The 13777-nt window shown below is 40.1% G+C and overlaps 2 protein-coding genes across 2 annotated transcripts; one reads left to right on the forward strand and one right to left on the reverse strand.

Moving 5' to 3' along the window:
• Window positions 1–1347: 1347 nt before the first annotated feature.
• miox (myo-inositol oxygenase) lies at window positions 1348–5482 on the forward strand. The gene is made up of 10 exons (XM_051382285.1): window positions 1348–1511; window positions 1612–1692; window positions 2731–2811; window positions 3536–3698; window positions 3796–3863; window positions 4042–4151; window positions 4590–4657; window positions 4776–4825; window positions 4966–5078; window positions 5177–5482. The coding sequence occupies exons 1-10, from the start codon at window positions 1494–1496 to the stop codon at window positions 5283–5285; spliced, it is 861 nt and encodes a 286-aa protein (XP_051238245.1). The 5' UTR covers window positions 1348–1493; the 3' UTR covers window positions 5286–5482.
• lmf2a (lipase maturation factor 2a) lies at window positions 5477–13110 on the reverse strand. Its single transcript, XM_051382284.1, has 14 exons — window positions 12922–13110; window positions 11384–11637; window positions 11269–11297; window positions 10764–10957; window positions 10405–10583; window positions 9938–10076; window positions 9455–9583; window positions 9246–9351; window positions 8353–8449; window positions 8009–8191; window positions 7654–7822; window positions 7029–7140; window positions 6542–6650; window positions 5477–6462 (listed from the first exon to the last, which is right to left on the reverse strand). Exons 1-14 carry the CDS (start codon window positions 13013–13015, stop codon window positions 6064–6066), a joined length of 2193 nt encoding a protein of 730 aa, XP_051238244.1. The 5' UTR covers window positions 13016–13110; the 3' UTR covers window positions 5477–6063.
• Between the last annotated feature and the right edge of the window lie 667 nt (window positions 13111–13777).

The following is a 13777-nucleotide window of genomic DNA, read 5'->3' on the forward strand; positions in this document are numbered from 1 at the left end:
GTATTTGACAACCTGGGAATGAGACCGAGCTGTAAAGTGTGTAGGAGAAACTACACCACAAAAAAGCCCTGTCTAGAGCCAGTGTCTGTCCATTCTGGGTTACTGTAGAAACATGGCAGTTCAACATGGAGGGCAATGTAGATAAAAACAGCTCGTTCTAAGGTAACAAAAACACAATTCTTTTTTTTCATACACTGATGAAAACAAACCAACCTATAAATATTATATTACATTTCTGCCAATAGATCCTCCTAAATGTGATCATCAAAGTTAAAAGTTGTGTTGGCTTGTTGAGGGACTCAACAACAGTTAGCCAGTAATTTTGGCTTTGGTGCGGCTTCTAAGGTGGCAAATTTTTCAGGATTGGACCGAGCCTCCTGTACCCCTCGACACACCCCAAGTTAAACAAAAGTAAAACTAGCAGAAAATGTGGGAGCTTTTCTGAGAGTAAACACAAAAGTAGTGTTTAATAGCTCGGTAGATAGCTCATGTGTTCACACGGACAAACAAACTGCAAAATTAAGCAAATTGCTGAACACATTCAGATATTTTTTGTGTACACATATGTGTATCCAGGTACTGGCCTTTCTCTTTGTGGGTCCTGACCCACAAAATATCATTAAAATTAAATGAAAAGCTAATGTGCATCTTTTTATTATGCTTTAAAGCTGATATTCTGAAGAATTTCCTCTCATTCACACAGTCTGTCCAAAGTGTGTGAGAGGGACACCTGGTGGCCCGCTGTGACTTATGACAAAGAGGTCCTCTGAGGGCTTCAGCTGGCAGGAATCAATAAATTATGATTACCGGGTCATCGACTAAGGCTTGTTTGAACACTTTGGTCAACTTTACCCCTGGTCCAGCAAACAGAACAGGTTTCCTCCTAAGCAGTCACCTGTGTTTGTTTGATCCTACTGATACAATAAACTAGGACATTTGATTCCAGGAAATCACCAGTTAGATCCTGTTGTATGCGTTATATAATGGGGTCAATGCCCAGAAATAAAAATGTATCACTAAAAGCTTCTTTGGTTTTGTTTTATTTGTGTGTTGTTTTCTTTTTGTGTGTATTTTGTAGTTATGCAGCATTTAAGTCCTAGACAAAATTCACTATAGGGACAATAACGTATATTTTACTCTATGTTTTGAAATAAATACCTGTAAATCATTGTAAAAGTGCAACAACAAAAACTGTAGAACAAAGAACTACTGAGTCATTCTACATCAGTCCAAACAGGTAACCTGCTGATTATTGAAAAACTCTTCCTGGGATGGACACACACACAAATACACAAGGCCAAGGTTCAACACAGGGTACCCCATTAGGTGAAGTTTGGTTAAAGTGTGACTGGATATTGGTGTACACTTCATGTGCCTGAGAGCAGGCTGAAAGCATTACAGTTTAAACAGGCAGGGTATATATATGGGCAAGGAAGTGTTCAGTCAGCTCCAGAGGACCAACAATCCACAACACAAGACTGCATCTGTCAACCATGAGGGTCATCAGCATCGTACGTGTGGCTTAAATACATACCAAAGGCTATGCTTTCACTGTCATCATTTTGCTATTTTAACTGCTTGTAAATCTCTGTGCTGTCATTTCAAACACAGGGTCCAGACCCATCTCTGACATATCGGCCAAATCTGGAAAAGAATGAAACCAAAGAGAAGGAAGAATACAGAAACTTTGAGGTAAGCTTGAAAGCGCTTCTTGTTTAATGCTGCATTCATTTAGACATGAGAAACACAGACCGTTATTTCAATTATGGGAGTCTTACAATATGCAAAGACACTACTGGACACATATGTAAAGAGAGCTTATTTAGAAGTGTTTTTAAAAAGAAGACAACTCTGATCTCGGGTTTAAGGAAATTGGTAAAAATGTACCTATTCTGTGGACTAGATACTCAGACTGAGAGGACAATTTAACTTTATTTTCTGCTCAGGAGATGTGAATCTGCCTTACAACTGAGTGCAGCGTATAAATAAGCTTTTCGGAAACAATTTTTCACAGGAAGTGATCTATGATTACTTCCCCTAGTCAATCTCAATTATAATGAGGGCTGGATGCAGAGCTGCGGCTGCCACGATTCCCCTGTTAAAAACCTAAATCACACACATCATAATCTTACAGTACATCGCATTTTGAGAGGCTGTGTCATTTCAATGACTGTCCCTGGAGGGTGGCTTTAACTTACCTTCTCTCTCTGCACCAATTATTGGTATATTTTGCAGTACATCAAAATTGCTAGACCGCACAGTAGTTTGGCTGTCACAGGAACTTTTAATCATTAGTCATTTTCACTGATTATGTCTTCAAAAGTGGTGCATATATGTTGACATCCTATTTCCTTAATTCATATGATAGTCTATTGTAATAACACATTATAAAATCCAGTTTATGATCACACTTCTTATGAAATGCTTTTGCCGTCTCAGTAACGGTAGGTAACTCCATCAAAATGTTAAATCAGATTACAAAGGTGGGCTAAATAATTGGTGGGTCAGTGTATGTGCTACCAGCACGAAAAAATCTTCAGCTTGTATCATGCTTTGTGACTGTGGAAAAAAAGTGATGTAGTACACTGCTAGACACTGTGTGTGTGTGTGGTCACGAGGATTGCCAAAAAAACATTTCTGCTACAGAAGATTTCCGGTGGAGTAGCTCAATAGAATTTTATAAACATGAGATGCTGTAAATCTGTTGTATTGCATTTGTTTGTCTTTCAGAGTGGAAGCCTAATTGACCGTGTGTTCAACACATACAAGCTGATGCACACTAACCAGACGGTGGACTTTGTAAAACAAAGGGTGAGCAAATCAGAAACATGTGCACAAAAATTAGTCACCAAATGTTGTTTAAAATCGTCTTTACTGAGACACTGGGGGAGAAAAACATATCCAATATAAAATTAAAATTAAATCTAATGGTGCTTTCAATTCAAATATCAGTGACACTATTTTATGTAACTCTGTATTTTGTAAATTTGTTTTGCTCCAGATGACCAAGGGATCCTGTCAGACTAAGCAAACACATCATGAGCGTCACTCATCCAGCGCTCTAAAGTGAAAGCTAAACATAAAGAGCCAACAGACATTCTGTCTAGACCAAATGTTGTTTAACTAACCTCATTTTCATTTCTCAAAGGTTACAAAGAGACACGTTCCTGTTTTTATATTAGTGACCAAGCCATGGTCATTTCTCTGGGACTGTCATGGAGAATATTGTTAATATTAAAAGAGGAGAAGACCTTTTAGTTGAATTTGACGTAAAATATGAATGGCTGCAGGTGAATAATGACACTGTTATTTCTGTTCACTGGATGCATTTCGTTATGCATTTGAACAAAGCAAAAGCTTTCAATAATATGATTTTCAAATTAATTCCAGGCAAATCTGATCACATTATCCTTGAAAATTCAACAGAAAGCAATATTTCAAAAAGCTTTTTTTTCCAGGGCTGTTCAGAGGCTTTTCTATCATGTTTGAGAAATAAAATTTCCCCATCAATACTGTGACTCTTACCTCCCTGCAGCACTATGAATGGACGGGGTGCAACCACACTCGGATGGGGATGATGGACACCATCATGTCCCTAGACCAGCTGGTGGACGAGTCTGATCCTGATGTGGACTTCCCCAACTCCTTCCACGCCTTCCAGACTGCTGAGGGCATCCGCCAAGCACACCCAGACAAAGGTAGCATACAGAGAGATAGAGAGATAGAGAGAGAGAGAGAGAGAGACAGGCACATATACAAGTCTGGTAAACATCTGCATTCACCGTCACTCTGCAGACTGGTTCCAGTTGGTGGGTCTGATCCATGATGTTGGGAAGACAATGGCTCTTTGGGATGAACCCCAGGTAGGAAACAGGTTCAACACAGGAATATAAGTTAAATGTCCTACCTTAATGTCACACTTTTGTCTTCACAATCTCAATATTTCTACGACCCTTCAATAACCTCTAACTTTGTATATTTATGTATATATATATGGATATATAATTTATTCTAACAGCAGGCTGTGTATGCGCTCTGTAGTGGGCTGTAGTAGGCGACACCTTCCCAGTGGGCTGCAAGTTTCAAAACTCCATTGTGTTCAGAGACAGTACCTTCCTGGATAACCCAGATGACAAAAATCCCAGCTACAAGTTGGTATTTTTCATATTACATTACCAAAGTCTGTGAATGAAAGTCTGATGAGCTTTATATAAAGGAAAGCTATGACAATTAGCCAGCCAGTCACAAAGCATGTGTCCTGACTTTCAGATAAGAAATAGCTAAATAAGAAAAAAAAGAAAAAAATAAACCCTACCAATGAAATGTATTTTAAGTTTTCTACACTTTGGCATCACATTTGTGTGCCAGTTTTTTGCCTTCTGTAACAACACATAAGAACATTGTTAAAATATCTTCTTGATATCTGTAGTCCATAATCCATCAGTTTTAATCCCCATAATGTTATAATGCCATTAACATTACTCTCTCTCTCCTAGCCCTGTTTATTTCATAACTAGTTATCTACAGCACCTATAGGCTAGTTGTTTGATGTACTAGTATTTTGTTCTGTTATGCATTTCTCTATTTAGAACTGAACATGGCATCTATGAACCAAACTGTGGGCTCGACAGTGTGCTAATGTCCTGGGGCCATGATGGTAAGAGATACATACAAACTCTGCTCTAACTAATCACACGCACAAACATCCAGTATAACTTTTGAGGTGCCTATTTATCTACAATACCTTACCTGAACTCCTGCATTGTTGTCTTCAGAGTATCTCTACAGAGTTATGAAGTTCAACAACTGCTCTATCCCTGAGGAAGTGAGTAAATAATTACATTAAATTATTGTTAAAAGTTATGTTTTGGGCAATTAATGTCACAGTTGAAATGGAGGGAACGATGGTGCAAGGATTTTCTTTGCTCACCTGCAGTGCTCACAGGCTCAGTTATGTCTCTTTAGGGGTTGTACATGATTCGCTTCCATTCATTCTACCCCTGGCACTCTCACGGAGACTACATGCATCTGTGCAATGACAAAGACCTGCGCATGCTGCCCTGGGTCCAAGAGTTCAAGTGAGTATCTTCCTGTTATTATTATTATTATTATTATTATTATAATTATCCCAACTTGGTGCTTTGACCTGAAGTTGCATCTTCCATCCTTTCCACAGCAAATTTGACCTCTACACAAAAACCACCGACCTGCCTGACGTCGACAAGCTGAAGCCGTACTACCAGTCTCTGATTGACAAGTACTGTCCTGGAATACTGAATTGGTGAACGAGACAACACAGATATGTTGTCAGAAAACAGCTGATGCCTATACACACATATTACTGATCACTGAATATATTTCTATCAACTATCTACTCAGAATATAACCTAAGTAACTGTATATCTTACACTGTTATTAAAGAAACATATATCATGATTGTTACACATTTTCAACAAAAATAAATTCCAGAGAAGCCTTTCTATTTTACTGTATTTTAATATGTTATAAAAAACATTTTAAAAGTACTACAATTTGCGAGATGCTTCATTTCTAATACTGGCAGAAACAAAAGACACCTTTGTGGAAAAAAGGAGAAAGTGCAGACTTCTTTTAGTTCTGTACATACAGCGAAAGACCAGTGACAATATACCTTATGCAAACACACAAACGCAATACAAACAGGAGACAAAGAGAAACATGAACAACACACATTTACTCTCTTGAAACAGAACCCACCTTATATATTTAATTTAATATTTCTCTCTTTCAAAATGATTTGTTCTGCAGACTAGATTTAATTTTGTTCAACTGAAGTCAGAACCAACCAGGTAGGTGTAAGCGAGTTGTTCCTGATGTAGACAACTGATATACAGTATGAACAATGCACTGCAGTAAAGTGGCAAACATTTGAAGGCAAATTAAATTAATTTAATATAACTGGCTGATCTGGAAATACAAATATACACAGAACAATTCCTTTGGCCATTTTGTTTTTTAAGAAGGCAGGTGGTGATAACAGTCTACTGTGGGGATCTTTTTCAAAACTTTCTTTTTCCGAGGTTCTCATCTTTTTCTTTCCTGTCTTCTTCCTCTACCCCTCTCCTCCTTCTCTTGTGCCTCATCCTCCTCTTCATCACCAACAGTGTCTTTCTCCTCTCCCTCGCCCTCCTCAACTTCATCTTCACTGCCCTCTCCATCTTCCGCCTCCTCCTCCTCCTCAACTGCCTGCTGTTCACCTGACTTCCCACAATGGTCTGAAGAGTCAGGTAAATTTTCAGTGTGATCGCTCAACGTCGTGCATTTACTCCTGTTTTGCAATCCCAGGAGCAGACAGAGGGTGGTGCTGCAGACAATGAGGGTCCAGATTAGTATGGGGGCAGGAACACCTCTGACCTGAGAGCGCACCCACCTGACCGCCTGGGCAACAGTGGTGTTGGATATTCGACGTGGAGGCGCTTTGTCCTACAGACAAAATGAATATGAATCAATCCTGGGGTGGAGTTTTTTTTATTTCTATCTCATTTTTAAAATATAAATTTACCTTGAGTCCATATTGGTTGAGCATGCTCTCCAGGAAGGTGTTGCCCAGGTGCACTGTGGGATAGAATTCCTCATCATAGACCCTCCGCCACCAACGCTGTGGGTATGTACTGCAACAAAGACCAGCTAATCAGTAAATATCCTGTCGTTTATGTGAGGTTCCCTACAGGAAAGTTGTAGACAGTGTACAATAATGACGTTCAATTAAAACCATGTGTGACCTTCACATAATATAGAATATACTTCAACATTTTTAGGATGAGGTTTTGAGGATGTATGTTTGCGTAGGAAATATTAAGTGAACATGATGCCAGCATGCACACTTAACTAATTTAATTCACAATCTTTTTTTGATGTAATGTAAAAAATCATGTTAGTACTAAGTTTCAGGTCACCCCAAACCAAGTATTATCAGATTTCTTCAGTCCATGTAAAACACACTGAGACAGACAAAGGTACAGAGAGGGACAAAGACAGAGAGCACTGACCCGTCAGCCTTTGGCTCAGTGAACCAGTATCTGTAGCGGTGGGCTCGGAGGTAGGCGGGAGGCTGCTGGTGGAACGGATACTGAGACACATCAGTCTGGATCAACTCTATCACTGCAGAACATAAAACATTGCTTTCAGAGATCAACTTGTTCTTAAAAAACAAACAAAAAAACACCCCAACTGTCTTGTTTTGGTAATTTAACACTGAATCATTACAGGTAGAGAACATTTTCTGCACTGTGCTCTGTGGGCTGAAACATTTTGGTACCTGTAACCCGGTGTAAAAAGGTGAAACATGAGGTTTTAAACAATAATTAAGATGACTTTTTATTGTGGTTTCATCACTCGTCAAAGCTTGAAGTGCGTGCTTTTCTCGATTGTTCCACTTGGGGGCACCAAAGACAAGTTTTGAAATTCCACACATAATGTTCCTGACTGGGTGATAGTGTGAGCACAGATGCACTGATGCAATAACCCAGGGCTAGATTCACTTCCCAATTGGCACTAAGTTCTGCTCCCTGAAAAGCAGTGCAGTGGCAGTTTTCTGCCCCGTTTAATTCTGTGTTGAATTGTCCTTTGGGGGAGGAGTGACAGGAGACCCAGCAAACAAAAACATTAGCGTACCATCTCTTTTGCCCTGCAGCAGCTTGTACATGAGGCTGGTGAACCACGGAGCCTGTGTGTGAGTCCCGAGAGCTGCAAACCACATTTGCCAGTCCAACCTGGGCTGGTGAGGGGTCACCACAGAAGGGGGTGCACTTAGGTTGCCTGGCTTATACATAAACTCAATCTCCTACAAGGGAAAAAAGAAGACGCCGATATGAAGAATAGTGCAGAGAAGCAGTACACTATGGTGCTACAGTACAGTTACAGAGAATCTTATACAGCATGCTCAAAGAAAAATTAGCAGTGCGGCCCTGTCATCATCAACAGGCATATTTCGATCCTGTTTTCGTCCATGATAACTTTTTTCTCTCACCGTCCACGACACTCCATCGTTGCTCCCCTCAATGACAACCTCTGGCCGCCCACTGACCCCGGTCATCCTCCTGAACAGGCCGTATGAGTTGACCAGCTGGTAGCGATCAACCAGATCGTAGGCCCGACGCACGCCCGGCCACAACCTGGCATTAGAGTCAAACTCTATGTAGCTGAATGGCACCTGGGAAAAAGAAAGTTGGGAAATTATATTATTACAACAGATTAAGGGGAAAAATATAGCCAGGGATTGTTAAACACAGATATTTTGATCAATCCAGGTTCAACTACATGACACATTATGATATGAAGTTCAACCATTACTGTATTTCCAGCAGCACCCACCAGACTGATAGTGAACATAGCAGCGGTGGCAGCAGCAAACACAGTCCACTGGACAGTTCCACAAAACCTCTTCAGAAAACCAGACACACAAGCACACCTAAACAAAAAAAAAAAACACACACACCAAAAACATATTACATGTTATTGTTGTACTTCTGCTGCGCACGCACGCACGCACGCACGCACGCACGCACGCACGCCTTCTTCTCCCTGATGATTGGCCGCTGCTCTATTAGCGCTCTGGTTGTTTTAACTGATTACTTTTCTAAAGTCTTCACACTTATCCTGTGAGATTCATTTTAAGTTTATATCTTAAATCATAATTTATACTTTAAAAATAACAAATTAATTCAAATACACTTTCTTCACAAAAATGAGAGCTTACTATAGAAAATATACTATACCATTTAAAAACATCAAATAAATTTGACCAGTTTTTTCATAAACTTTTATTCAATTAAAACTAAAAAATATAGTGAAGATTTCTGAATGTAGAAATATGTACAAAATATTTCAATTCAATTCAATTCAATTCAATTTTATTTGTATAGTGCCAATTCATAACAGAAGTTATCTCAGGACACTTTTCAAATAGAGCAGGTCTAGACCGAACTCTTTTTATGGACACAAAAAATTAAAATTGTTTAGGTTTTGAGATATTCTCATTTTTATTGTAATTTTTAAGCTGCTCCTCTCCTCCGTGTGTTGTCACCCCGTTTTGAACGTAACGTAACAACGCCATCCGTGATGATGTTAAAGACGGAAGTCATAGCTTTCCGCAGCTAAAATAATGAACGCTCGCTCTATTATAGTTTTTATCTTACATCGATTTAAACAAGATAATGCAGGAGGTCAGTTTATAAGAGGGTTTACACACACAGGAAGAATCCTACCTGAACATGGATGTGACCATTTCCCAGGTGAGTGAGAGGACACCAATCCAGATACAGGGGATAGTGACAGTCTTCAGAAACTGGTTAAAGTGGTGGTATGTGAATGCTGCAAGAATGCAAAATTTAAATGAAACAAAACCTTAAAAATGCAATTGTTTCTATCCACAAACATTGCACAATCACACACACAACCACAAACAGAAACACACCTATCCTGGAGGAGACGATTTTCTTTGTTGTATCCAGCTGAAGGTCGAAGCACATAACTGCTCCAAAGATGATGAGAGACCAGACTGCCAGCTCCAGCAAGTAACACAGCCAAGACCACAGCTTGGAGTCTGACCAGATCAGAGAGAGCGAGAGAGAGCGAGAGAGAGCGAGAGAGAGAGAGAGAAAGAGAAAGAGCGAGAGACACACACACACACACACACACACACACACACAGAGAGCATGAGGATACTCTCGTAAGTGAACTACAGCACAATGGACAAACAACTCAGGTCCAAATTCAAGCTTTTAATGTGGGTCCCTCTGTAGGCAGGATTCAGATGTTTCGTTTAAATATGGAAAACTTATAGCTCTGTAAAATGATTTACCATTTAAAAACTTTAGAAGTGTGAACAGTGATACTGATTTTCCTTATTTTTCTACACTTGTTTGTGTAGCCTACATAGCCAGTATCATTATCATACCGTTGTTGGTGATCTTGTCTGCCTTGCGTAGCCAGAAGTGTACGTGCTGGTCGTCCAGAAGCGACAGACTGAGGGCCAGAGTCAGCAGGTTGAAGAAATTGTAGTTGCCAGTCAAAATGATGAGCACCTGAAGCAGCACCTAACACAAGAAATAAACCCAAAATTAACCAACTATTTCTTCCACTGCACACAAGCAGGCTGCTATTTATTTTACTAAGTACAATGCTTTACATGCAAACTCTTGCTAAATGTAGATTATTTAGTAGTTTGTGGGAAATTTGAGCAGTGCAACTTTCCATCTAAACATTCACCACTGTACAAACCGGGGTAAACCCTGCATTAAGAAATGTTAACCTAAAGTTGTTTGTTTATATCCAAAGTTAACACAAAACACAACTACTACTGAGCAAATTAAAGGAGAGAAAACTAATTTAGAGACAAATTGATAAACTGCAATTTCTACGAACCTGCATGTAAAAAGCTCCGAGCCGGAGTCTGCGCAGTGGGCTGAAGAAGAGTAAGGGAACAGCGATCTCAATGACGAATGTCCCCATCACACTCAGCTTCTGCCACCACACTGGCAGCTGGTGGGCAAACCAGGCCAGAGGGGTGGGGATACACTGAGTCTCATAGTGATATGTCAGAGCTGTTCAACAAGAAGTAAAAAGAGCAAATTAATCCCAATAGTTTACTAACAAAAAGAAAATAACAGTCAAACTGCAGTAATGTCCTCTCTTCAGGGATGTACACCTTCCAACACACTCTGCAACCAATCTGCATCCTTACTTACAAACTGGTGCGATCTCTTAAGGACGCTCATACACACCTGTCAGGCCCCACCATGTGGGACAACGTGACGTGAGTTTCACCACACCAGAGGCAAACATGAGCCTGAAGAGCAACCAGCGGATCAGCCAGAAGGTCACACGATCGTGCTCTCGGACCCCTCGTGACCCTCTGATTAACGTCAACGGAGCAACAAGGATACAGAGGAACCCCGTCTCCAGGAGCAAGTTGTCCCTGGACGGTGGTAAGGAGAAAGAGCGACAGGAAATAATGAAATGTGAGGAAACAAGGAATAGCCAGACAGAAAGGACTAGGGAACAAGGGTTGTTGTTGTTCCACTTTAGGGATGTCTGCAGTGTTGTTGCACAGCAGCAGAGACAAACATTACCGAGATGTTACAAACAGTGGACTGAGGATGACATAATACTATCAGCAAACTGCCAAAACCATCTTCGGCTCTTTTAAACTGCTGATATTTACAGCACTATGGTGATAATTTAATAAAACAAATAACGTAATAAAAAGACCCACAAATCATCACTCACCACTGGAAGTAGAGAAACACCTGACCCACCTGAAACAAGAAACAAAAATGACCAGTGAGAGAAGGGACAACTACAGCAACCTGTGAGAGAAAAACCAGGCACGGTCGATACTCACCTGGTACATGGACAGGTACAGAGCCCAGAGGCAGAAAAACACCACACTGTCTCGAAGGGCTTCCACCAGCGTGGCGGCGAGGCTCAGCGCGGCCCCTATGAGACACAGCAGCTCCATGGCGTTGTGCGTGTCCAGACCGAGATAAGGTCCCAGCCACAGAAGGGTGGGAGAGGTCAGCAGCTGCTCCCCTAGAGGCTTACCGCTGTACCGCAACTGCCAACGAGCAGGCAGCAGCCCCTCATTCCCATAGAGACCTAGAAATACACACAGACGCGGATCAACGTAAATCCAGGACACCTCGTGGGCGTCAAGTCTCCAACTCTGGACACCAAAACATATCTGGTGTTGTGATGTGTTGGTGGTGAGCGCCTGTGAAAGCCACAGCATATAATTCACAACATTTTATACACGTCAAACCATTAGTGATATGTTTCTCCACTCATTTATTCAGCGTCTCTCAAATAGGGGTACGTGGGATACTCTTGAGCACTGTAGAGGGCACCTGAGATTGTTTTTTAAATGTTAATTTAATTCCTAATTATTATATTATAATAAAAAACTAAAAAAAAATTTAAATCTAAGTTTGATAAAAACCACATTTCACTGCAGTTGCCTGCCACTGAGAATGACAGAATGACTCATGTTTCTCACTAAATTATAAAGTGCAACTTATCAAAAAGACGCAGTTAAGTGTGACTACAATATTGTGGTTTTATTGCATGATGACAAAAAAATTGGTTTGCCATTCATTTAGTGGTGGATTATAAACAATTAAAATAAATTAAGCATTTAAAGTGTTTTTCATTATAAATCAGACACTAATGGCCCAGCACTGTCCTGTATTTTTTATATAGGAATTTCTTTACTATCAAAAATGTTTTTGCAATATATATGAAAAATATTTTAAATTAATAAAAATAAATAACTAACTAATGAGAACCACTCCTGTAGACTTTGATCGGGATTAAAGTCGCCAGCCTGTCACAGACAACATGCATATTAAACTGTGTTTACATGCTTCATAGTTTGATGTAATCCAGATTAATTACTTGTGTTTAATTTAATTTATAAACCTGAAACTAATCAATAGGCTGGCAACTGCAGATTCCAGGTTTATAAACCAGTTTTAAAATGTTATTTTAAATGCAAATATTTAATAAATAATATTTAAATGAATTACTGTGACAAAAAAAAATGAACATTTCCTTTCACACATGGGCGTTGGCGACGTCTTCTGGACCCCCTGCTCCTTAAAGAAGGAGGTTTTGTGGGTGCTGTAGTTACAATACACTCCTCTCATGTGTGCGTATTTACAACAGGTTGGGTCTCCCTCTGGTTAGCTCGTAAAAGTTCAGCTAGGAGCAGGGAAACCTTTGGGGAAACTTCCAGGCGGTTCTTAGCCACATATAAAACACAGAGAGAGAGAGAGGAAGACAGCTAACAGCGGCTAACAAGGCTAACACACATTAAAGGCAGCATTAAGTTCAGTGACGCTACGTTAGCTTTTCCACACAGGCAGCTAAAGTTGTGAGTCTCACCTGGTATCTGGACGTAGAGGGAAACAAAAGCAGCCAGATAGATGACCGCCATGCACCAGAGGAACATGCGCCGTGGCAGGACGATTTCCCCCATGTCTGAGCCCGAGATGCTCTTGGAGAGACGGGAGAGACGGGAGCAGCCGCTGGAGTTGCCGATTTCTTTCCGTTTTCCTGTGGCAGGACGGTGGGGGGGGGGGGACGCAGGGAGCTTTAACGTAGCCGGGGGGCGCGGACACGTAGCGGTTGGGCGGTTGGGCGGTTTGGGTGATGCAGCGACGCCAACGGCCGCCAGAGGTCGCTAAGGTTCGGGCGGCCGTTGTGCTGCATTCAAGTGACATCGGGAGAAACGTGGTGTGTTTGAAAGGTTGGTTATTTTTAAGGGATGTTTTTAAAATATAAATATAAATTATATATATATATATATATATATATATTTTACGTTATTTTCATTTCACACGTTTTGAACGCCCCCATTCTGATAAACACATATATTGATTTTGTGATTTAAAAAAAACCAAATTTAATCACAAAATAAGCAACAGATCAATCCATAATTACTATAAAAAATAATAATAATTATAATTAAAAATAATTATTAGTTATTATTATTAGTCCTATTTAGAATATTTTAAAAATTAGCTCCACCACAACCAACTACAACAGAATAAAAAAACCTGCCTTTACATTACCGTATAATAACCAAATTATATAATATATAACAGTACACAAGTTACAGGGGGGTATCTGCATTGGGTACTTTTGCTCTTAATACTTTAAGAACATTTTCCTGAGTATACTTACTTATATACTTTAACTTAAAGCAGCAACAAGAGTTTTTTTTACTCTGGTTGTCCCT

Source organism: Dicentrarchus labrax, unplaced genomic scaffold (genome assembly GCF_905237075.1).
Source record: "Dicentrarchus labrax unplaced genomic scaffold, dlabrax2021, whole genome shotgun sequence".
NCBI lineage: Eukaryota > Metazoa > Chordata > Actinopteri > Moronidae > Dicentrarchus > Dicentrarchus labrax.

Coding starts and splice junctions, on each gene's coding strand:
- miox (XM_051382285.1), top strand. Junction 4,658..4,775: donor AATGTCCTGGGGCCATGATG/GTAAGAGATACA, acceptor TGTTGTCTTCAG/AGTATCTCTACAGAGTTATG. Junction 4,826..4,965: donor ACTGCTCTATCCCTGAGGAA/GTGAGTAAATAA, acceptor ATGTCTCTTTAG/GGGTTGTACATGATTCGCTT.
- lmf2a (XM_051382284.1), bottom strand. CDS start 13,015: ATGGGGGAAATCGTCCTGCCACGGCGCATGTTCCTCTGGTGCATGGCG. Junction 8,192..8,352: donor CTATGTTCACTATCAGTCTG/GTGGGTGCTGCT, acceptor TCTTTTTCCCAG/GTGCCATTCAGCTACATAGA. Junction 7,141..7,653: donor GCTGCAGGGCAAAAGAGATG/GTACGCTAATGT, acceptor TATGTTCTGCAG/TGATAGAGTTGATCCAGACT.